This window comes from Saccostrea echinata, unplaced genomic scaffold (genome assembly GCF_033153115.1).
Source record: "Saccostrea echinata isolate AGI-Se365-2 ecotype Australia unplaced genomic scaffold, CSIRO_AGI_Sech_v1 ptg000054l, whole genome shotgun sequence".
Taxonomy (NCBI): Eukaryota; Metazoa; Mollusca; class Bivalvia; order Ostreida; family Ostreidae; genus Saccostrea; species Saccostrea echinata.
The window spans coordinates 22,399,749-22,423,183 of record NW_026889803.1 but is presented as its reverse complement, the minus strand read 5'-3'; the positions used below and the strand labels follow the sequence as shown (position 1 = coordinate 22,423,183).

At 33.2% G+C, this 23,435-nt stretch overlaps 1 protein-coding gene across 2 annotated transcripts in view; it reads left to right on the top strand.

The window, feature by feature from the left end:
* LOC133206083 (coiled-coil domain-containing protein 74A-like) overlaps positions 1-23,435 on the top strand; it is a 214,685-nt gene that overhangs the window by 32,273 nt on the left and 158,977 nt on the right. For both annotated transcript variants that reach the window (XM_061342014.1, XM_061342013.1), the window contains exons 2-3: positions 3,148-3,564; positions 7,338-7,472. In XM_061342014.1, coding sequence (XP_061197998.1) covers positions 3,231-3,564; positions 7,338-7,472 — 469 coding nt within the window. In that variant the 5' untranslated portion in view covers positions 3,148-3,230. The remainder of the gene's footprint in view (positions 1-3,147; positions 3,565-7,337; positions 7,473-23,435) is intronic.

Below are 23,435 nucleotides of genomic sequence, written 5' to 3'. Positions count from 1 at the left end.
ACATCAAGTCCAACGGGGATGATTTTTTGATACTACATTTATTTATCAAATTAACACAAAAGACACAAATAATACATCAAATATTAAAAAAAATTGTTTACAGATCTTCTTTAGGATCTATTTCATCAACGCAAAAGGAGGACAATCTGTTACGCAGGTTTGTGAAGATTAGACTAGCGAAAGAGAAGGAACGGACGTTTTTGGGATCGCTAATCTAATATTATTTCATATGTTGGTTGTTTCCCCCGTATACACTAAACTTATTACGCAAACTGACTATTCAATATTTTTTGAATCTTTAATTATTTCTAAATATTTCTCAACTTTTGAAGTATGTACCAGCATGGCCGATTTCGCTGCCGTATATTAACTTAATAATTTTAAAATGATTTGAAGATAATAGACCATATTCAAACGATGTTCATTGAAAACAATCATTGAAGCCATCCAAAAATTAAGGACCACAATAGGTAAGAACAGCTGTGTACCAGGTGATTGGTCACTAATTACTGTATACACACTGCCACAGACGATAACGGGTGTTTTACAGGTGTAAATGATGACACGCTAATTGCTGTATGCATATTAAAGTTATTTATTGGATAAGTTTTTGATAAAAATATGTACTTTGAAATAAGAAAAAATGCACATCCGAGTAACCGATTACCACTTTTAGTATTCGATACTCGGACGTTCGATCGAGTACCCGGTTAACCGGGTACTCGTTGACATCCCTAATATATATACAACTAACTGAACACAGTTCACCAAACTTTAATTAACATGTATATGATATACATGCATCTAAGCAAAGAGAGAAAACTATATTACAAAAACAAAACTTTGTAACAAATTGAATTGGTCATTACCAAACCAGAAATTGAATACATTTAGTGGAAAAAACCTGATATACGGTATTTGGATGATAAAAATTATGGATGAGGCTCACATATACTTTACACTGATCTTTTGATTTTTTTCATAGAGGATGAATATTCCATCATGAAAACAGAATAATTAATACATATATGTATATAAAATCTTGAAGATTTTGGTGTGACATTTTAAAGGATACTTTAAAAAAGTTTCAAAAGAATTTTAAATAGTTCAGTACTCCAAGTTTCGACTAAAATTGTCACATTTGCAACCAAAAAATTTATTTTGCAACTAGAAATTAAAACTTACTCGCATTTTCGTGACTGAATAAATCTGGGCTGGCAACGTCCATTTTTAAGATCGGGATCAAGATTTACCTTTATCAAGATTCTCTATCCAGAAAATGTTTGAAGATATACATTGGTTTTGAAAATTATCTAAACATGTTACCTAATGATCTTAGATTATATTTATGTAAATTTCGTTGTGTCAGTCATAACTTGCCAATTGAAGCTGGTAGATTTTATAGCATTGATCTGAGAGACATTGTAACGTCTGCAATAACAATGAACTTGATGATCGATATGAGTTTCATTACTTATTTAAGTGTCCTTCTTTTAACTGAAAGACAGAAATTTATACCTAGTAATATTTACACAAATCCAAACACAATATCTTTTTATGATTTGATGAATACTTCTGATATATATGAACTAATAGGTTTAGCTAAGTTTTGTAAAACTCAGTTCTTAAATTATTTCATGCCTGAACTTCCTACAATGTAAACATTAAACTTTTTTTTTTTTAACAACCATCAGTACTGTCCATATCAAAGATCTTTTTGTAGTTTATTATGTTAACTGTTCTCATGTTGATTTGTTCAATTGTTAAACTCTTATTGTACTAACATACCCCATGTGGGGGCTTTAGTGGAAAATAAAAGTTTCAAAGTTTCAAATACACTGTAATTATATAACTTTAAAAAGTGTTGCAAGGACTTATACATCACATAATGTTATGACAGCATGATGTTATAGTGACTACTTCAGTACTTATACAAATTTTGATGGAACTAGGGACATATATTATACATCCCTGATAGAACAGCATTCAAAGATTGTAAACTTTCTAGAACCCGACCTAATGTTATGGAAACATTTGGTCAATAATGCTTGCATATCACAACTAATTACAAGTGCTTTTGCGGCATTAATAATGACTCAGTTTATTGGGTTAGCTACGTAGTAATAAGTAAACATGACGAACAGGTGGCAAACTCCCGCCTCAACATGCAGGTGTCAAACTTGTATTTTTTTTGAATAAATTTTAATTCTAGGATCAGACTTCTTGTGTTCTAATCTGTGTACTGTACAACCATAAGGGTGTTGTATTGAATAAAAATATTTCCTTCAACCTAGCAAATTGTTTATAGTGAGAGTAATAAGTAATCTTTGATTTAATAAAGACATAAAAAATATAGGGTGTTTGTTCCTTGTTTTACTAGTGTTATTCACAAAATATTTTCATCATGGTGAGTGAAATATTTGTTGTTGGTGACCATTAAGCTGATCAAACATTGTAAACTTTCTAGAACCCAACCTAATGTTATGGAAACATTTGGTCAATAATGCTTGCATATCACAACTAATTACAAGTGCTTTTGCGGCATTAATAATGACTCAGTTTATTGGGTTAGCTACGTTAGTAATAAGTAAACATGACAAACAGCTGGCAAACTCCCGCCTCAACATGCAGGTGTCAAACTTGTATTTTTTTTGAATAAATTTTAATTCTAGGATCAGACTTCTTGTGTTCTAATCTGTGTACTGTACAACCATAAGGGTGTTGTATTGAATAAAAATATTTCCTTCAACCTAGCAAATTGTTTATAGTGAGAGTAATAAGTAATCTTTGATTTAATAAAGACATAAAAAATATAGGGTGTTTGTTCCTTGTTTTACTAGTGTTATTCACAAAATATTTTCATCATGGTGAGTGAAATATTTGTTGTTGGCAACCATTAAGCTGACCTGAAAGTAAGTGTGAACATGGAGCACTGTGTTTGCAGGGACGAAACATCCTGTACAAGCAGTTTAATTAATGTAAAAAGCCACAATCTGAGAAATTGTAAATTAATTGTCAATTAACTCATTGAAGTAGAGATCATTACCTGAGATAAAATGCAGTTCTAATATATCTACCATTATCATAGATTGCCTTCCATCTACCTAAAAAGTATTATTTTGAAATATTTGCTCTTTCTAATTCTAGTCTCATGAGTGTGCTTTTGGAGAGTTAAACTGTAAAAGCCAGAGTGGTTTGATGGATCAGGTTGAATTGAAAATGAATGCAGCATGATAAAGCAGGGAGTTGTCCAGGAAAAGATATCTGATCTCACTTCCATGAACCATTTGCCTCCCCTTAGCACTTTACCTCAGTGGTCACGCATCAACACTCTAGACAGGGGACGCTACCCCAAGCCATTTGTTAGAGACAAAGTCCATATTTATCCCGATATGTCAAAGAAAGAGGAAGGAGATGATAATAAAGAAGTAGATCTTCTAGAAATGGATCCAAAACAGAGGATCCAACACATGGAGAGGAACATGATGTTTTTAAAACAACAGCATCAGGAGGTGTTACAGTCCCTCCATGCAGAAATCGAAGCACTCAAAAAGGACAACAAAGGTAACAGCTAGATATTACTTTAGAAGGCTGTCACTTTCATTGATTTATGAAGTATGAATATTTCAACTAAATGTCTCATCCTTAAACAAATATTTCTGGAGTCATAATTCAAGTATTACTATTCACTGTGTAATGATTTTTGGGAGACTGATAAAATCTGATTTTTTTTTCAAAATGCAATTTCCTCAAATCTGTCAATGTCTGTCAGTCTTTAATGATCAATGCATATACAAGCAGGAAAATGGGGGAAATGTTGCAGTGCATATAAATTGTACTCTTAATACAAATTAAGGGTATTATACTTATTAAAGATTAAAGGGTTATTAACCATATTGGTGAATATCGGCACAAGTTGGTTGTACAGATGAGTGCAAATTAATATTCACCTATATAAGTTCTCTACTTCCTTTCATATAGCTGAAACATTTTCCCATTGATTGCATTCTTTTGTTGGTGTATACATCGTATTATTATACGTAACAGGGACATATTACAGTTTATTATATAGTCTATTTATAGTCCCTATATAATCTATACAAACGCAAACAGTTCATATCACTACATATTCATTGGTCTTGAAGCTGTATTCACCGGAGGGTTGATGCGCGTGCAGCGGCATTGTGACGTCACAATCAACACTTTAAACTACGTTGTAAACAATGGTTGCAACGGCCGGAGCCAACTGTGTATCTAAGCAGGAAAAACATTAGCCAAGCCCATCGCAGGATTATTTCCTAAACGTTTCGATGTCTTATAAACAGCAAATGGAAAACACGGAAGTTATAACTTATAATCTGGACATTTTAAAAATAATTTTTATTTTTCCACGACAGAAGTTCGTAAATGAAAGTGGTATCATCATGAAGCTTTCAAAGTCTTATTTATTCAAATCCAGACTATATAATAAAACAATTATGGACTCTTTCGGTGGTGAATATGGTTTGTTATTCACCAGAAAAATATCAATATTGACCGAGGCGAAGCTGAGGTCAATATTGATATTTTTCTGGTGAATAACAAACCATATTCACCACTGAAAGAGTCCATAATTGTATAATATATATTAACCTGGACATAACAACCGATCAAAAGGGAACTAACTGGTAACTATCAACTAGTACTGGGTATGTAATATGTGCGAATATCCTACGAACAACTTATTGAAACAAGATAATGGGCGAAAGATGGCAGCTTTTCTAACATATTCATGCAAGCATGTATTAATTTATAATTATGTATTCATTTTTTTAAATGAATATGGGGCCAGTAAAATTTTTGGTGAGCCAATAATTATAGAAAGTTCACTGGTCCTACTGGCCAGTAAATTTAAAAGGTTTTCATGAAGACTGTGATTGCTAACTCAGAGTTCAATAAAATGCCAAGATATTGCTAAAATTCTCTAGTAGTATTTTTTTAATTGAAGACAATTTATTATCTAATAATATAGGGTTATTGAACTTATATATAACTTGAATATTGGCATGAGTTGGCTGTACAAATGCATGAGCTTTCAAGTAGATTTGTACATCCAACAAGTGCCAATATTCACTAATAATATAAATTCAATAACTCCTTTATTACTGGTTTATAGCTAAAAACATCTCCTATTAATTTATATTAATTATTTCAATTAAATAACTCGGTTAATAAGAATTTTTCAGTATCTGTATTTAAATTTACATCAGTCCTGTAAGTGTTCAATATCGCATCATTCCAATGACCTTACCAAAGGTTATGATCTGCTTATTGAGGTATTATTGAGGCTAATAGATACTTAATTAATAATTTCAATTTTGAGTGAAAGTAGACACATCTTACCTTGCTGCCACAATCTATCATAAATTTTCTGTAGAGAAGTTGATTAGACACCATTTTTTGGTACAACAGGGCATTTGATATTGAACGCTCGCATTCAGAATGTTTCGTGGCATACTCGTAAACGTAATACAAACTCAGTTTTCAATAAAACATCAAGATGTTGAACGCTAACATTCTCTTGACTTTAAGTAGTTTTTACATCACCTGAGTCACCCAGGTGAACCGTTGCTATTTGTTTTTGTCCGTCTTCATTTGTCGTTCGTGGTACGAAATTCGTCCTCGTAAACTTTTGAACATTTTTAGCTGCTTCTCTGGAACCACTAAACCAATTTCAACTAATTTTGGCATATAGCATCTATCGGTGCCCCCCTGGGGCCTGAGGGCTGGGGCTAAAACCATAAAAGTTAATGCAATCTTTAAAAATCTTCTTCTTTACTCCGTGACATCAAGCAGTCAAACTGTTGGCATGATTGTAATAAGAATTAAGGCCTCTATCAAAATTTTGAATTTCATGGCCCCAGGGTCAGGGGTTCTAGTGTTAGCCTGGGGTTCTATTGATTATATAGTGAAAATACATTAATTCTTTGAAAACCTTCTCCGCCGCTCCTGGGTATTTAGCCTATGAACTAAGTACATAGTTATGATGAGCAAGAGTGCCTCTTCCAAAATTGTGAATTTCATGGCCCCTGGGTTGGGGTTCTTGTGCTTGGGTGGGACTCTATTGATTAATTAGTGAAAATGCATTAATTCTTTGAAAATCTTCTCCTCTGCTCCTGGGTATTTAGCCGATGAACTAAGTACCTAGTTATGATGAGCAAGAGTGCCTCTTCCAAAATTGTGAATTTCATGGCCCCAGGGTCAGGGGTTCTAGTGTTAGCCTGGGGTTCTATTGATTATATAGTGAAAATGCATTAATTCTTTGAAAACCTCCTCCTCTGCTCCTGGGTATTTAGCCTATGAACTAAGTAAATAGTTACGATGAGCAAGAGTGCCTCTTCCAAAATTGTGAATTTCATGGCCCCTGGGTTGGGGTTCTTGTGCTTGGGTGGGGCTCTATTGATTAATTAGCGAAAATGTATTAATGCTTTGAATATCTTCTCCTCTGCCCTGGAGTACAAAGCAAACAAACTAAATGCAATAATAGCAATGTAAATGTATTAAATATAATTATAAGTAAATGTGTTTTTTCTTTGCTCCTGTGTATCTAGGAAGCAGAGTACACAATTAATTAATGAAGCAATGAGAGTTACTCCCCTTTGCTAGATTTTGTTAATCAAGAAATCCTTGTATATAATTTAATTAACAGGTTATTTGATTGACTGAGAGTACAGGAAAGAATGTTATATATATAGAAACAAAATAAAAATAAATGTTTGGTTTAAATGAACAAAGCATGCTCAAAGTCAGATTTTTACCTGGAAAGCAATATAAAAGATTGACATAAGAATGATAATATAATTAGTAAAAGTTGTAATTGTACATAGTATGTTTTTTTGCTTTTCTTGGCTATATAGGTTTTTAGGTCACATAGTATTATATTATAATAAGGACTTTTCAGGCATAATTCTGCTTCAGGTGTCATATTAGTTCCCAGGCATAATTTTTTTCCAGGCATCATTTATTTTTCCGGGTGTAACTCATTTGCATTTTTTGCCTCAAATTCCTGCTCAATTCTGCTTGGTTTCCTCTTGGTTTAAGCCCAGAACATGCATAATACCATATCTGTAGTGAGACAAACTGATGCCCGAAATCCTTTTCCAGGTACGCCTCTATTCCTCCTATATTCGGGGTGGAACATTTCGTACAGGTTGCAATACACTTTAAAATATTGCAGTACATGTAATTTATCACAATACGAAATTCCCAGCCAATATCCAGCCCAAATTTTTCATACTTTTTATTGTGAAACAGAGCCACATCTTAGTTTTAATTGATATATAAATGTAACATTATAGATCTTCAGTTTAAAATCATTATGAGCCAGAAAGGTCAACAACAGCAGCAACCTGAGAAAAGAAGTGCCAGTAGTCAACGTAGTGCAAGAGACAGGTCCACACAAAATGAACTGACATCACAAGGATTAGACAAAGGTAGTGACCAGATGGTAAAAAAAGAAAAATAAACTAGAATTGATTTTTTTTTCATATAAAATCATAATGCTCTTTTGAATTGTTTCGTAAATTTGTGTTTCTGAATGATTTTTCTTCCCTTTGATTCTTATTTTATTGTAATTTAGACAATAAAATGAAGTATTTATTAGACATTATGAGTAAGTTGGGAAATATGATGAAATTTTCTGTAACTAGCTTTGAAAAATTGCCCTTAGTAAATGTAATGAAAAAGCAACTGGCTATGCTGATCGATTCGTATATATATATATATATATATATATATATATATATATATATATATATATATATATATATATATATATATATATATTCACACAATGTATAATTTTAAGTTGCTATTGATTTAGGGAGGCTGGGGGGGTCAACAAATTAACCATCAGATATAACTTATTTTTTTTAGATATATCTTAAGCTGTCAACTATCATTTGGCAAAGAAAAAAATCATACATTTTAGTTTTAAAATTTGATCATTTTTGTATATCTTTATATGGAGCTCTTCTTCTAAAGGAGATCATTATAGTCAAAAAATGGCCACGACCACCCAGCCCTCTTAATTAATAGTTTAACATATTTTCACTTATTTGTGTTTTCTTTGAAGATTACATCTGTACCATGCTTTAACATATTAAGTCTGAAGAATATTTTGGTGTTGATGTTAATTTATCAGTTTCTATAAACAAGAAGTATGAAGAATGGAGGCAGTTTGCTTTTTTTTTTAATAAGTTTCTGAATTGTACACTTTTGAAATATGTAGATTTTTAGGCTCAAGTGAGCTTTTCTGATCACATTTTGTCTGTCGTCCCTCTGTCCATCCATCTAAAAACTTTTCACTTTTCTCCAGAACCACTGGTTCAATTTCAACCAAACTTGCCACAAAGCATCCTTGGGTGAAGGGAATTAAAATTTGTTCAAATGAAGGACCACACCCTCTTTCAAGGGGAGATAATTAAGAATTAGTGAAAATTTGGTGGTATTTTTTTTTAAAATCTTCTTCTCAAGAACCACTGGGCCAAAAAAGTTGAAACTTATATGAAATCCTCTTGACATAATGAAGATTCAGGTTTGTTCAAATCATGACCCCCAGGGGTAGGTTGAGGCTACAATAGGGGATCAAAATTTTACATAAAAAATATATATGAGGAAAAATCTTCACAAAATTTCTTCTTAAGAACAGCAAAGCTATTATTAGTCATATTGATTTGGATCCATCCATAAGTGTAGATTCAAGTTTGTTCTAAAATAAATGATGTCCCATAGTGATAGGCTGGGGACACAATGGGGGATCAAAGTTTTACATAGGAATATATAGGAAAAAATCTTCACAAAATTACTTCTAAAGAAAAGCAAAGCTTTTATTTGTCATTTTGATATGGAAACATCCTCAGATATTGTAGATTCAAGTTTGTTCAAATGATGACCCCCGGGTGTAGGCTTGGGACACAATGGGGGGTCAAACTTTTACATAGGAATATGTAGGTAAAAATCTTCAAAAATCTTCTTCTCATGGTCAACAAAGCCATGATTAGTCATATTTATATGAAAGCATGCTTAGATAGTGTAGATTCAAGTTTGTTTAAATCATGATCCCAGGGGGTGTTTGTGTGTGTGTGGGGGGGGGGGAGCTAATGTGGGATCAAAGTTTAATATAGGAATATGTAGGGAAAAATCTTCTTCACAAGAACAGCAAAGCCATGTTTAGTCATACTGAAATGGAAACATCCTCAGGTAGTGTAGATTCAAATTTGTTCAAATCATAACCCCGTGGGGTAGCGTGGGGCCATAATGCACTACCAGAGTTTAACATGCGGATGTATAGGTTAAAATTCTATAAATCTTCTTCTCAAGACCAACAAAGCCATTTTTAGTTACATTGAGGTAGAAGTATCTTGAGGAAGTGTAGATTCAAGTATGTTCAAATCATGACCCTGAGGCGTAGGGTGGGACTACATCTATAAAAATCATGATACCTGGGGGTACGGTGAGGTCACAATAGGGATAATAGTTTTACATAGGAATATATAATGGAAAAAAATCTGTTGATGAAGAACAGCAGGGCTATATTGACTAAGGTGAGCATTGTGGCCCATGGACCTCTTGTTTTATTGTACACATCAAAATGCCAATTTTTAGTTCACCTGAACCAAAGACTAGAAAGTATCCAATGTTTGTCTTTCTGTCAATTACTGTGTATTATTAGTCCCCTAACGGTGAAACCGGAGGGGACTATAGGTTTCCTCTGAGTCTGTCCATCCGTCCGTCTGTCTGTCAGTCTGTCCCACTTGGTTTTCCGCACTTTTTTCCAAACGCTTGCAGGTATTGAGCTGATTTTTGGTATGTGAGTGTATCTTGACGAGTTGCAGACCAAGTTTGCATTTCGTTCCGCTTCATTGATTTTTGACGGAATTACGGCCTTTTCAATTTTTAAGGGTTTTCTGCAATTTTCTTCTAAATGCTTTCAGATATTGAGCTGATTTTTGGTATGTGACTTTACCTTGATTAGTTATAGATCAAGTTTGCATGTCGTTCTGCTTCATTGATTTTTGACGGAATTATGGCATTTTCAATTCTTAACGGGAACCAGATTACACTTGCTGGTAGGGGACTAGTATTGCTAATGCAATACTCTCAGAATGCTTGTTTGTAAAGTTTTCATATTATTAAAGGTCATAGGAAACGATTCTTAACACTAGGATTTCAGAATGTTAAATTACGAGTAGTACTATTTTTTGGCCTTTGTTCTACTGAAAAATGAAGGTGAAAACTTTTCCACTTGTTACTTTTCTTACTCGCTTATCGTTCTTGATTTTTTGGTTTTATGACGTCACAAGAGCCCACTGATGTAAACGGAGCATTAGACTAATGTATTTCTACCATATTTTATCTAATTAATTTAAACTTTTTTTGTAAATATAAATGTGTCTATGTTTTCAGGTGAGGTATCGGATTTCGTAGTTCAGTCAATTCAGTTTGAGTGAGTTGTTAATAAGGCACGGCAACTCAAAGCTGGAGCTTTTTATCGGAGGATGATCCTGATGAATATCCTATATAAAATTATGCTTAAATTAAGCTACAACTTCGATTAACTTACTCTACTTCAAACCTTTAGAAACAAAAAGATATTTCCCTGTTTAATACACATATACGACATACCAAGAGGATTTCATCGTCATTTAAAAAAAGTCGTTTTTTATTCCAAGAAAAATCGCATACTGCAACATAGAATAGAGCAATTTATTAAAAGTGACCTTTTCTGCTTAGAATAAACATTTTGATTAAGCCTATAATATTATGTTAAAGAAAGATATATGACACGTATGCGGGGAATATCCCTAACGTGAATCCCCAAAATAAACATGGGGGGCCAGTGGTATTGAAGTCCATGATAAGCGCGAACCACTAAAATTGTCAGCGTCTTTGAAGTTTCTTTTTCCCCGTATTACTGTAAAAACGATATAGCAATAGAATCCCTGAGTTTATGACATGATCGTATTCTTGTTTTACATATATATATATATATATATATATATATATATATATATATATATATATAAAGAAGAAATATTGAGCCCAGAGCAAATGAGATTGTTACGATGCCGATACTTTGTGCAATATCGATTTTTGAAATTACTCGGTATAGTAAACAGTACAGTCCGTGATCAGTTTGCAAATCCATCCATCATTTGCGAGACTACAATTTTAATATTAATGTTCTTTTTAACAGGTAATAAAACTTTTGAAATTATATCCTTTACCAAAAAAAAAAAAACCGTAAGTATAATACACACTGGAAAAATAAATAGGTTTGTATACGAATATAAATACTGATCTTTGATAAATATTTTAACAAATTGACGGGAAAAATACCTACCTTTTTTTTTTGGTATTTTATGTATTAAATTTTACTACAAAAAAAAAATATATATATCGATTTCTAATTCATTCAATATAATTATATCGCCTATTGTATAAATACATTCATTGTTCTTTGTTTCTTTTTTTCTTTTCTTATTATGAATTGTATTGCTTGACCCATATGGGTGTATTATGCAATAAAGAATTATTATTATAATATCTACATTTGGTAGAGTCTTCATAGAAATATTTCCACAATGTTAGAGCTGCCTTTTTTTAATACATACATGTAGGTCTACATGTTTAAACGGCGTTTGTACTAACTCGCATATAAATACAAGTTTACGTATAGTTCTTGCCAGAGTTGTTTTTAACCCATCTGCAGTGTGTTTAAAAACGACACGATTAAGAACTTTCAATTACTAAAAGAAAGAAATAATAAAGGGGAAGGGGGGGGGGGGGGGCGCCAGAGATCGGGTATTGGTGGTGATGTTGTACATGAGTAAGTGAATATAAAGACAGTGTCAAATGATAAGAATTGATAAAATTGTATAAAACAGTAACACAAGAAATTTTTTTTTTGTTTTTTTTAAAGCCATGTGATATTACACAGCAGGTACCTATCGTTTGTCAAGAAAAGTGTCATACTGACAGTATGTGTTGGATTCTGTGTGAAAGTAAAACTAGGTTGTAAATAAATGATTTCATTGGTTATGAAAAATGAATTCATTCTCACTCTCCCTTCTTTCTCTCTTCCGGTCGCTTTATTTTTCTCTCAATAGATCGAAGTGTAAAACGATGAAAATGATCACATTTTGACTGATAAAACATGCAAACATCTTGCAAATATGCAATGGAATTTTTAAAAAGGAATACTAGCCTGTTTGAAGATCGTATATTTACACAAGGTTTTAGCCATGATTATGATATTCTTTAAAATTAAGCTGCAAAATGACATGATAGTTTGTAAACATTGCATTGCTTTGAACAGCAGCTGGGCCTTTCTGACGTCATATGCTAAGGGAGATAAGCAACGTTAGTCAAAGTGAATTTTCACGACTGAGTAATTCTGATCGACTGTGCTGTAGCTATCTTGCGTAAAAAATCCAAAAAACAATTTCAGTCTTATTTTACCAGCTCAGATGAACTTATTCCCGTTTGCAACTCAATATGTTCAGGTAATTGTCTCCTATGACCTTTAACTTCTTCCTTCAAAACTACTAGACTACTTTTAAGGGTCCTCCACACCCTGTGACTTGTGACGTATATCAAGAAAAAATACTTTTACTTCTGGTTTTATATAATTAGGGCACTGAAGATTTGACTGGCACCGCCTGTAAGAGAGTCTTATAAATGCTTTAGATATTGTTTTGTCAAAGGAAAAGTATGCAGTCAGCTGAGAGCAACACCCTGATCATAAACAATGAATACATGGCATGATCAAGGCATGACCAAAAGAAAATAGTATTGATTTTTTGTAGCATAATAATTCGTAAATAACTGGTATATCTACACAAAAAAGGTTAAAGTTTATTTATACTTTCAGGCTAATCAATCCATTGTGATATCGTCAACAAGGTCTGTAACAGACTGTTGTGAAAAATTGACATTTTTACACACTGATTTGTGTGTTTCAATAATACCTATCTCATTGAGTGTTTATAAATATTGTTAAATAGTGTGCATTTCTAGTTTTGCTCATTTATATCTGTCCAGTTCAGTAGCCAGTAATGACTGAGTAACTCAAGTATGATGACGTATGCTGAGACTTACCAAAATTTTTGAGTCCTGGGTAACAGGAAAGATAACTCTAACAAGAACTTTGATACCACAGATTTTGAAAATAATTTTTCTAAATCAATAAATTTGATTTTAATTCAATTTTTTGTTTTAATTTAATTCATTAATGTTTCTTCTATACTATCAGGAGTCTTCCCTAATTTTTCTCCATGTATTTTAGAGTTACATTTATTTTTTTCTTTAAAAAATATGTTGATTGATAAAATTAAGTTTTTGTGGTCATTTTCTGGGCTTAATAATACAATTCCAGGAAAACACAAAATTTGTTGCGCTACTTATCAAAACTCTGTGGGGAAAAATCTTAAAACTTATGAAATTAAATTTTTAAAAAATCAGTATATTTCAATTCTTGGCCAGTTTTTAACAGGTTAAGACCACTAGATTTTCTGATGTCAGCATAAATTTGCATGTAAATTAGCTATCTGTTTACCTCACCGACTGTTGAATGAGTCGCAATGCATTGTGGGCTACTACAAGTATCAATATGAACTCAGTTGTGTTGAAAATAAAGGGCAACTTGGATTATTCCTTGGAAACTCATTTTTAATTCTTTTTTGATATTTATGAAAGAAATATTGAAAATGATGTATAATCTTTCATTTCTATGCTCGCATTTACAAAATTTGCTTTATGAAGCTTAAGGACATTGGCAAGTCAGGGTTTTCCGGAGAAAAAAAGTTTAATACATGGGTTTTTACACTTATAAAATAGTGATTGAGAGTGATCTCCCGTGTAGAATTCTCTAAGCGGTGAAAACCAATAAAGCTTATGTTAATACAGAGGTAAACAAAAGCACGTGTACTTCCTTCAACGTGTAGAATCATCTATACAGCAAAAAAGAAAAGTAGCAATGGCTTTGTTGTACATTGTATTCAGGGACAAAGAGCCAACAAGTCGTCATTTACCATAGTTATGCTCAATATGCTGGGAAGGGCAAAGACGTGACATATGCTGAAAGGTAGGTCGACCATGCCGAGTGAGAACAGTTCTTAGATCGACGAAGAAATCAGCATTTAGTAACTATGAATAAAAGTTAAAAATAAATCCATGCTAATATTTGAATGACAATATGTTTCAATCAATTCAGTCAATATTACATGATAAAAACAATCAACCAGTCTCTTGTCCAATTTTAGCTGTTAAGGGACGCAACTCAAAAATTACGATCGGTGCCGGTATATCCATGTCTTCTTTCTATATATACATTTTCAGCCAAAATATCTCGAACTCATAGGAAAAGAAGATACAATAATATATATAATACAAAAACTGTATGAAATAAATGGGTTTTGAAGAAATATTATGGTGAAAAATTATGTAGGTCCCTTTTATCAACATTTTACATAGAAAATGCATTAAGAATTGTAAAAACACTAATTTGACAAAATCTAAAAAAGATTGTTGGATCGGTAGGTAAAACGATCCAGAATATAGCCTGTTTAGTACATTTAAACCTACTCAAAAGTTCTTGAAAAAATCTATACAGTAACCAGGAACCTTGCCAATGTCCTTATATCAACTTGTAATACATAGACATAAACCATTGTTCACAGAGACGTAGGTGCTATTGTGTCAATAAAGCATTGAATTTATTCAAGTGATATAGTTTTAGACAGCAATACAAGGTGCACAATTATTATTTAACTCCTCGATATCATCAAAAAATAATTTATGTACACTCAAACATTAAAGTCTTTGTACGGTATTTGAAGCAACTATTAGTCATCTAAAACAACTCAAATATTAAATGTGAGCATGGAACAGTGTCTCCGGAATATAATCTTTCAATTTAATCCTTATAAAGTAAAAAAGAAGCTTTACGGTTTTTCCGGTGACCAAGTAAATTTTATACAGTAAACTGACGAAAACCACATGTCGCTATTGAATCGTAAACACGTAGTGGACCATCATGCTTTGCGACTCATTCAGTTGATTGGAGAATGGGTTTGACGAAAACATCGTCACGTGTTGAAAAGTGCCTTCCATAAAAGGTAGTGTACTCGACCTGTTTAAAGGTTGATATGCTTGTTAAAAGTAATGCTCAGTAATACGAGAACATAAGCTGGGGATGTGTGGAGGACCCTTACACAAACTTTACAAACGGCAATCCAGGTTGAATACAATTTAAATTCATATTTTACAGTGGTTGGTAAAAGAGTTTAAGGATGCGATTGCAAGGCGTCATGTGATCGAATCATGTGATGTTTAAAAAAAGAAGATTTATGGTAACAATTTCCGGAATAAGGAGCGTGATTATGATTACGCCCATGACAAAAGGTCTTCGAGACAATATTTTTAGAACATAAAAAGAATAAAATAAAGATGTGACATTGCAGAGTGTTGGTGAGCGTTGACACAGATTTTTTTTTATCCACGTTTTTTCTCTCTTGTTTTGACACTTCTAGCTTTTGTCGTAATTCTGTGAATGCAGAAATCTCATTAATAATGTTAATTTATATCTGGATCTTTATGTCCTCTAGTTTTAATTAAAATATTAAAATTTTTATCGAGATCGGTTTCTTTACATCTATGAATAGATATTCATTTCCTAGAAGCTTGACAGCGTGATTTTCTCAGTGATTATAATGAATATAGGCCTAAATGGATGAACAGATATAAACAAATGCGATTTTGATATATTCGTGTATAGACCAGTTTGAGGTTGCATGCTGGACATGAACATATTTTTGAAAATATCGCAGAGGAAATTGTTTCCATCTGTAAGATCTTCTCTAGCATTTTCAACACTTACATTGACTATGTAAACATTGATTCATATATAATTGCATATTGCATATATTGCGTAAACAATTGTTGGAAAATGTTTTATGCGCCATATTTAGTAAATAATTGAAAATCAACACACTTCTTCTGGCAGAAAAGAAAAGTTTCTTTTTACAAGTTTTCACAAATCTAGCAAGAAATACATGTGTAAGAATGACAGACGAAATAAAGAGAGGTTAACTCTGACAATCGAGGTACTACAGAGGTATACCAGAGAGAGAAAATTATTCTGAGTAGATACATTCAAAAAAAAAAATCATCTTGTCATGCTCATGGGAATATAATTGGAAAATGAATTTAATTTTTGAAAATTCATGAGGACATGAACAAAGACACTTCATGCCGGGAACCGTGCAGCATGAAGCGCAAACTTATAAATCATCGATTACTTTTTTAAACAAAACAGTTTACACTCTATAGTTTTGACATCAAGTGTGGCATTAATATGACGTCACAATGGAGATATGTAGGCTTACCTAGTTCATGAGAAAATGAACGGTTTTCTAACTTGCAAAGAATTTGAAGAAAAATATTTGCAAATGTAAATATTAAATAGCGAATCACTGAAATTTGTCAATTAAAGCTTGGGTTTATATATTTATATTTCGCAGATACAAGTTCTCTGAAATAACCTATTCATTCAATGAGTTCAAGTGACTAAACCCTCCCCCCCCCCCCCATTCCAAGTCACAGTGTAGAGAGATCTCGATGAGTGTTCAGAACATGAACAACTTAGCCATTGGACCATTGTGCACTGGTTTATAACCCTTACAGAAATTTCTGATAAGTGACTTATAAGTGATTTATTTTTTTTTACCTATAAGTTGTTTATACTGGACTTATACTTCACTGATACATTTAACTTATAAGTGACTGATTAGTGACTCATTAGGATTTTATATGCAAATGAGGAGCTTGACTTATAAGTGACTTATAAGCCAAGTATTTGCCACTTTTGCTTTATGCAAGTATAGTCACTTATAAGTGACTTTTTAGTCAAGTATTAGCCCTTTATACCTTATCAAGTATGAGTCACTTATAAGTGAAGTACAGCACTGCCTCTTAAGATCTTAATTTAGAACAGAGCTTCAAATCATGCAGGGGTTGCATGATGTTCAAAGTTTTTTTTACATATATACATATGCATCTTCACCTAAGATGAAATAATTAAGTTAACATTTTATGAGAAAAAAAATTCCCTCTCATATGACATTCTTTGATGATGCAAACTTTATATATTATTTCAGTTCACAAACAAAAATGTTGGACAAAAAGAAATCAATTAAGATTTAATGACCTTGAGGTTTCTTCAAATCTATGAAATCTGAAAGCAACTGAGTCAATTGATTCAAAATTTCAAGCAAAGGAAGCTAAAATAAAAAGATGATGTGAATAGAACCTACTTGTTGAACCTGATGTGAAGGCATACTCAAAATAAATTTGAAATCTCCAACAACATCCTTTCACAGAGACTAACTTAGTTTCAAATTCTTGTTGTTTATCTCTTCAGAGACAAATTTTCTGATTGGTTAGCTTGAATACCCACAATGCAACTCAAGAGAAGTCTAGTAAAGTGTAAAAATTCTAAGTCCACACTTTTTCTGGCTAATACCATACTGATCTTCACTTATAAGTGAAGTACATGTATAAGTGAAGTATAAGTGAAATATTCACTGATATGTGGCTAATCTTCACTTATAAGTGAAGTATTAATAAAATCTGTTCCTCACTTATACTTACTTTGACTTATAGTACACTTATAAGTAAATTTCAAAACTTATAGGTGATTTATAAGTGGCTTATAAGTGAAGTATAAAATACTTATAAGTTTCTATTGGTTTTTTCTGTAAGGGAATGTATATATTGATAGTGATATGATAACGGGATGAATGTTTTGGATATGGGGAAAAAAATGTGCTGTTGTTTTTTGTGTACATGATACTTTTATTTAATCATTCTGCTCTACATATAAAATGAGCAACCACTGCAAAATTTTCAGAAAAAAAAAAAATTTATTAATCTAAACATATTGTTTTTATAGTCTTTTAACAGATTATGCATATTAAAGGTTCAGCAACAAATCATTATATGAAAATTGATGAAATCTTTTAATATTTTAGGAAAGGGGTGGGGGTGGTATTGAAATGCATGTAGATTCAAAATGAATCTGATGAACCCACTCCATATTTTAACCATAAGTCACTTATAATAATTAGTACAAAATATATTAATTTTAGGAAAATTCATTGGGCAATTTTTTGTCAGGACGTTGAAAACTGCTCTTGGGATGAAAATATTACTACAAATTTACAATGACTACTCCCCAAAGCAACTGTGGCATTACTACATCTATCAAAAGTTTCCGATACAATTTTTATTTTCAATGAATATAAAGCATATTGTTTAATATCTGGTGAAAATTATTTTGTTTCTATTTTGATACTTGTATGGCATGCTTAAAATTTCACCTCATAAATATCAAAATATTGAAAACCTGTGGTTACCATGGCAACCATATCATCCTTATATCCCTGATGATCGTGTTGATATTTTCATATCATGATACCATTAATGTAAGGCAAATTATATGTAAAATTGAGAAAAATTCATAGAGCGGATTTTTTTCACGGACCCTTGCAATCTCTTCCTTAAGATATTATGAAAATATACTCTTCAAAAAAAGAAACGCATAATAGAATTTTAGTGAAACATTGGAACATAAAGATTATTTAGTAAAATGATGTATTGAAAATAAAGAAATGCAGTTAACAATTGGTCTACAATCTAAATGTCATAATTACTCAAGAATTTTAAAATCATAGACAGTTCAAGGTCAATTAAGATCATTATTATATAGTCTATGAATAGTCCCTATATAATCTATACAAACGCAAACGGTTCATAATACTACATATTCACTGGATTTGAAGCTGTATTCACCGGAGGGTCAGTGCGCGTGCAGCGGCATTGTGACATCACAATCAATACCTAAAACAACATTGAAAACAATGGTTGCAACTGCCGGAGCCAGTTGTATATCTGAGCAGGAAAACGTTTAGGCAAATTTCTCATAGGATTATTTTCCAAATATTTCGATGTCTTACACACAGCAAAAGGAAAACACGGAAGTTTTAAGTTATAATCGGAACATTTTTATTTTTCTACGACAGAAGTTCGTTAATGAAAATGGAGTCGTCATGCAGTCTAGGCCTTCAATGTCTTATTCATTCAAATCCTGACTATATAATAAAACAATTATGGACTCTTTCGGTGGGGAATATATATAGGATCTCCCATGATTTGTAGTTGGATATGATTTTTATCCAACGAGTTGTGTGTTTTTTATCCCCGAGCCTTGGCGAGGGGATAAAAACACATAACGAGTTGGATAAAAGTCATATCCAACCACAAATCATGGGAGATTCTTTTTATCCGTTGTTTAATACTTCACAACCAATGTTTTACACTGTTTTATATAGGACTCCACTTTATTTTACTTCATCGCGCTAACGCAAAAACCGTTGTGACGTCACAACTGTGGATTATGAAAAAATTATCCAATGAGTCATATCCACGGGATAAAGGGGTAAACATGGGATAAGGTTTGTTATTCACCAGAAAAATATCAATATTGACCGAGGCGAAATATTCCCGACCGAAAGAGTCCATAATTGTATAATATCTGGTATGCCCCTCACAGACACAAATGATAGCCTAAAACGGCATCTAATTGCAGCAAATGAGTTTAATAAAAACTGCATAAGAATACACTCCCACTCTAAATGTAGAGCTTTGGTAAACTGTTGCAGAGTCTGGGGATACGATTGTCTTTGGCAAATCATGCCAATCCATCTTGTCCAATGCATGCTCAATTGGGTTTAAATCTGGTGATTTAGATGACTATAGAAGAAACAGGTTGCTGTTGCTTTGCAAGAATGTGATTGTCAAGTGAGCCGTATGTGGCTGTGTATTGTCAGATTGAAATACGTCTGCAGGATGCTGCATTACTGGAAAGGCATGTGCAGGTAGAACAATGTTAGAGTACCTTTTTCCATTAAAGTCCTTTGAATATAAACCAAATCAGTTTTACTTTTATTTAATACCGTTTTCCATATCATTACACTACCACCACCAAATCTATCAATGTCCTGGAGGCAGTTTTCTGTAAAATGTTCATTACAAAGCTAATTAATGCACTCTTAAACTTACAACAGGCTTTGCATTTAACATTCTGGACTAGCAGCTAAACCAAAATGTTCAGCGGTGTTGCTGTGGCCATACTCTGATGATCTGAGATCTATGAAGTCGATATTTGAGGTGTTTTGGGGTCAGAACAATGGCATAAATAATCCTCTAGCAATAATTCCAGATTTCCGTAATGAACTGCAAATGGTCTTGTTAGATGACATCATTGTGAAACATTCATGAAAATAATGTTAACCACTGAAGCGATCCTCTGCTGCTGATGTCATGCGTGGTCTGCCATATTTTTGGCGAACATTGGGTGTTCCATGTTAATGGTATATGTTTTATAGGTTAGATATGGTGCTGTGCATAACATTAAAACCTCTTGCAATGATAGACTGTGATACATCTGCTTCCAGTCGCCCATTTTCCTTTTTATGATGTGCAACATTCAGATGCAGCATTTTTAGATGGCATCAATTTTCACATAAAACCAGAATCAAAATATCGAGAACCCCAGCTTTTGATAGCCCTTTTGTACCTGAAGGAATTGCTTCAGAAACCAACACATGTAAATTGAGAAAAAAATTTTTTTTAGCATTTTTGCAAAATCAGGTTTTTGTCTGTCAGATTTGTAGAATAGCTGTACAATTAACAATTCCGTTAAAAAATAACTCAATTTACTCAAATAAATCATATCCATTTAAAAAAAAATGTATGACAAAACTATCCTATATTTTTCAGGGTATTGTTCCTGTCATGCGTTTCTTTTTTCGAAGAGTATAGTTCAAACAGAAACAAATTATACAAAGAGGTGATTCCAAATTTGAAAACATGCATGCATGTTTTTGATTTGTACATTCTTAGCTCACCTGAGCTGCAAGCTCAAATGAGCTTTTCTGATTACATTTTGTCTGTTGTCCGTGTGTCCTTCCATCAGTGTGTAAACTTTCCACATTTTCGACTTCTTCTCCAGAACCACTGGTCCAATTTCAGCACAACTTGCCACAAAGCATCCTTGGGTGAAGGGGATTCAAATTTATTCAAAATGAAGGGCCACACCCTCTTTCAAGTGGAGATGATTCAGAAATAGTGAAAATTTTGTGGCAGTTTTAAAAATCTTCTCACAAACCACTGGGGCAAAGAAAAATGAAACCTTCTTTACATAGTGTTAATTTGAGTTTGTTCAAATGATGCCCCATGGGTGTAGCATGGGGCTACAATGGGGGGTTGAAGATTTGCAAAGAAATATATAGGAAAAGGTCTTTAAAAATCTCTTCTCAAGAACAGCAAAGCCATGATAAGTCATTTTGATATGAAAACATCTTTAAGTAGTGAAGATTCAAGTTTTTAGGTCACATGAGTCACTCAGGTGACCTATTGCTATCCGTTTTTGTCCGTCGTCGTGCGTCTTGCGATGTGCGTTAAAATTTTTAACTATTTTAGCTTCTTCTCTGAAACCACTTGACCAATTTCAACCAAATTTAACATATAGCATCTATGGGTTAAGGTAAATTCATGGCCCTGCACCCCTGGAGCCTTAGGGATGGGGCTAAAACCATCAAAATTAATGCAATCTTTAAAAATCTTCTTCTTTACTCCTGGACATCAAGCAGTCAAACTGTTGGCATGATTGTAATATGCATTGAGCCCTCTACCAAAATTGTGAAATTCATGGCCCCAGGGTCAGGGGTTCTGATGCTAGGGTGGGGCTATAAAGATCATATAGTGAAAGTGCATTATTTCTTTGAAAATATTCTTCTCTGCTCCTGGGTATTAAATAAACTAACTAAATACATAGTTATGATGAGCAAGAATGTCTCTTCCAAAATTTTGAATTTCATGGCCCTAGGGTCAGGGGTTCTAGTGTTGGGAGGGGGGGGGGGCTCTATTGATTATATAGTGAAAATGCATTAATTCTTTGAAAATCTTTTTCTCTGCTCCTGGGTATTAAATAAACTAACTAAGTACATAGTTATGATGAGCAAGAGTGTCTCTTTCAAAATTTTGAATTTCATGGCCCAAGGGTCAGGGGTTCTGGTGTTGGGGGGGGGGGGGCTCTTTTGTTTATATAGTAAAATTGCATTAATTCTTTGAAAATCTTCTTCTCTGCTCCTGGGTATTAAACAAACTAAGAACAAAGTTATGGTGAACATGTCTGCCTTTTCAGAAATTATGAATTTCATGGTCCCTGGGTCAGGGATTCAGGTGTTAGGGCGGGGCTCTATTGATTATATTGTAAAATTGCATTAATTCTTTGAAAGTCTTCTCTGCTCTTGGGTTTAAAATAAACTACTTAGTGCATAGTTATGATGAGCAAGAATGCCTCTTCCAAAATTGTGAATTTCATGGCCCCAGGGTCAGGGGTTCTAGTGTTAGGGGGACTCTATTGATTATATAGTGAAAATGCATTAATTCTTTGAAAACATGCTTATAAAAAATTTGATGCTTACAGCAAAGTGATTTTCATTGCCCTTGGCTTTAATCTTAATCTTGTAATCTTTATGGATAAAACAATTTACGTTTTTAATGAAGGGAAATCATCTGTCCCTGGCACTTTGTTATAAGTTTGTTTTACTTTATATAGGAAAAAACTTTAAAAATCTTCTTCTCAAGATCAGCAAAGCTATGTTTAGTCATATTGATATGGAAGCATTCTCAGGTAGCATAGATTCAAGTTTTAGGTCACCTGAGTCACTCAGGTGACCTATTGCTATCCGTTTTTGTCCGTCGGCGTCGTGCGATGTGCGTTAACATTTGAACATTTTTAGCTTCTTCTCTGAAACCGCTCAACCAATTTCAACCAAATTTGGCATATAGCAATTGTGAATTTCATGGTCCCTGCCCCCCTGGGCCTGAGGGGTGGGGCTAAAACCATCAAAATTAGATAAACTAACTAAGTACATTGTTATGTTGAGCAAGACTGCCTCTTCCAAAATTGTGAAATTCATAGCCCCAGGGTCAGGGGTTCTGGTGCTAGGGTGTGGCTATATAGATCATATAGTGAAAGTGCATTATATATCTTTGAAAATCTTCTTCTCTGCTCCTGGGTATGAAATAAAGTAAATAAGTACAAAGTTATGATGAGCAAGAGTGCCTCTTCCAAAATTATGAATTTCATGGCCCCAGGGTCAGGGGTTCTGGTGTTAGAGTGGGGCTCTGTTGATTATAGTGAAAATACATTAATTCATTGAAAATCTTCTCTGCTCCTGGGTATTAAATAAACTATTTAAGAACAAAGTTATGGTGAACATGGCTGCTTTTTCAGAAATTATAAATTTCATGGCCCCTGGGTCAGG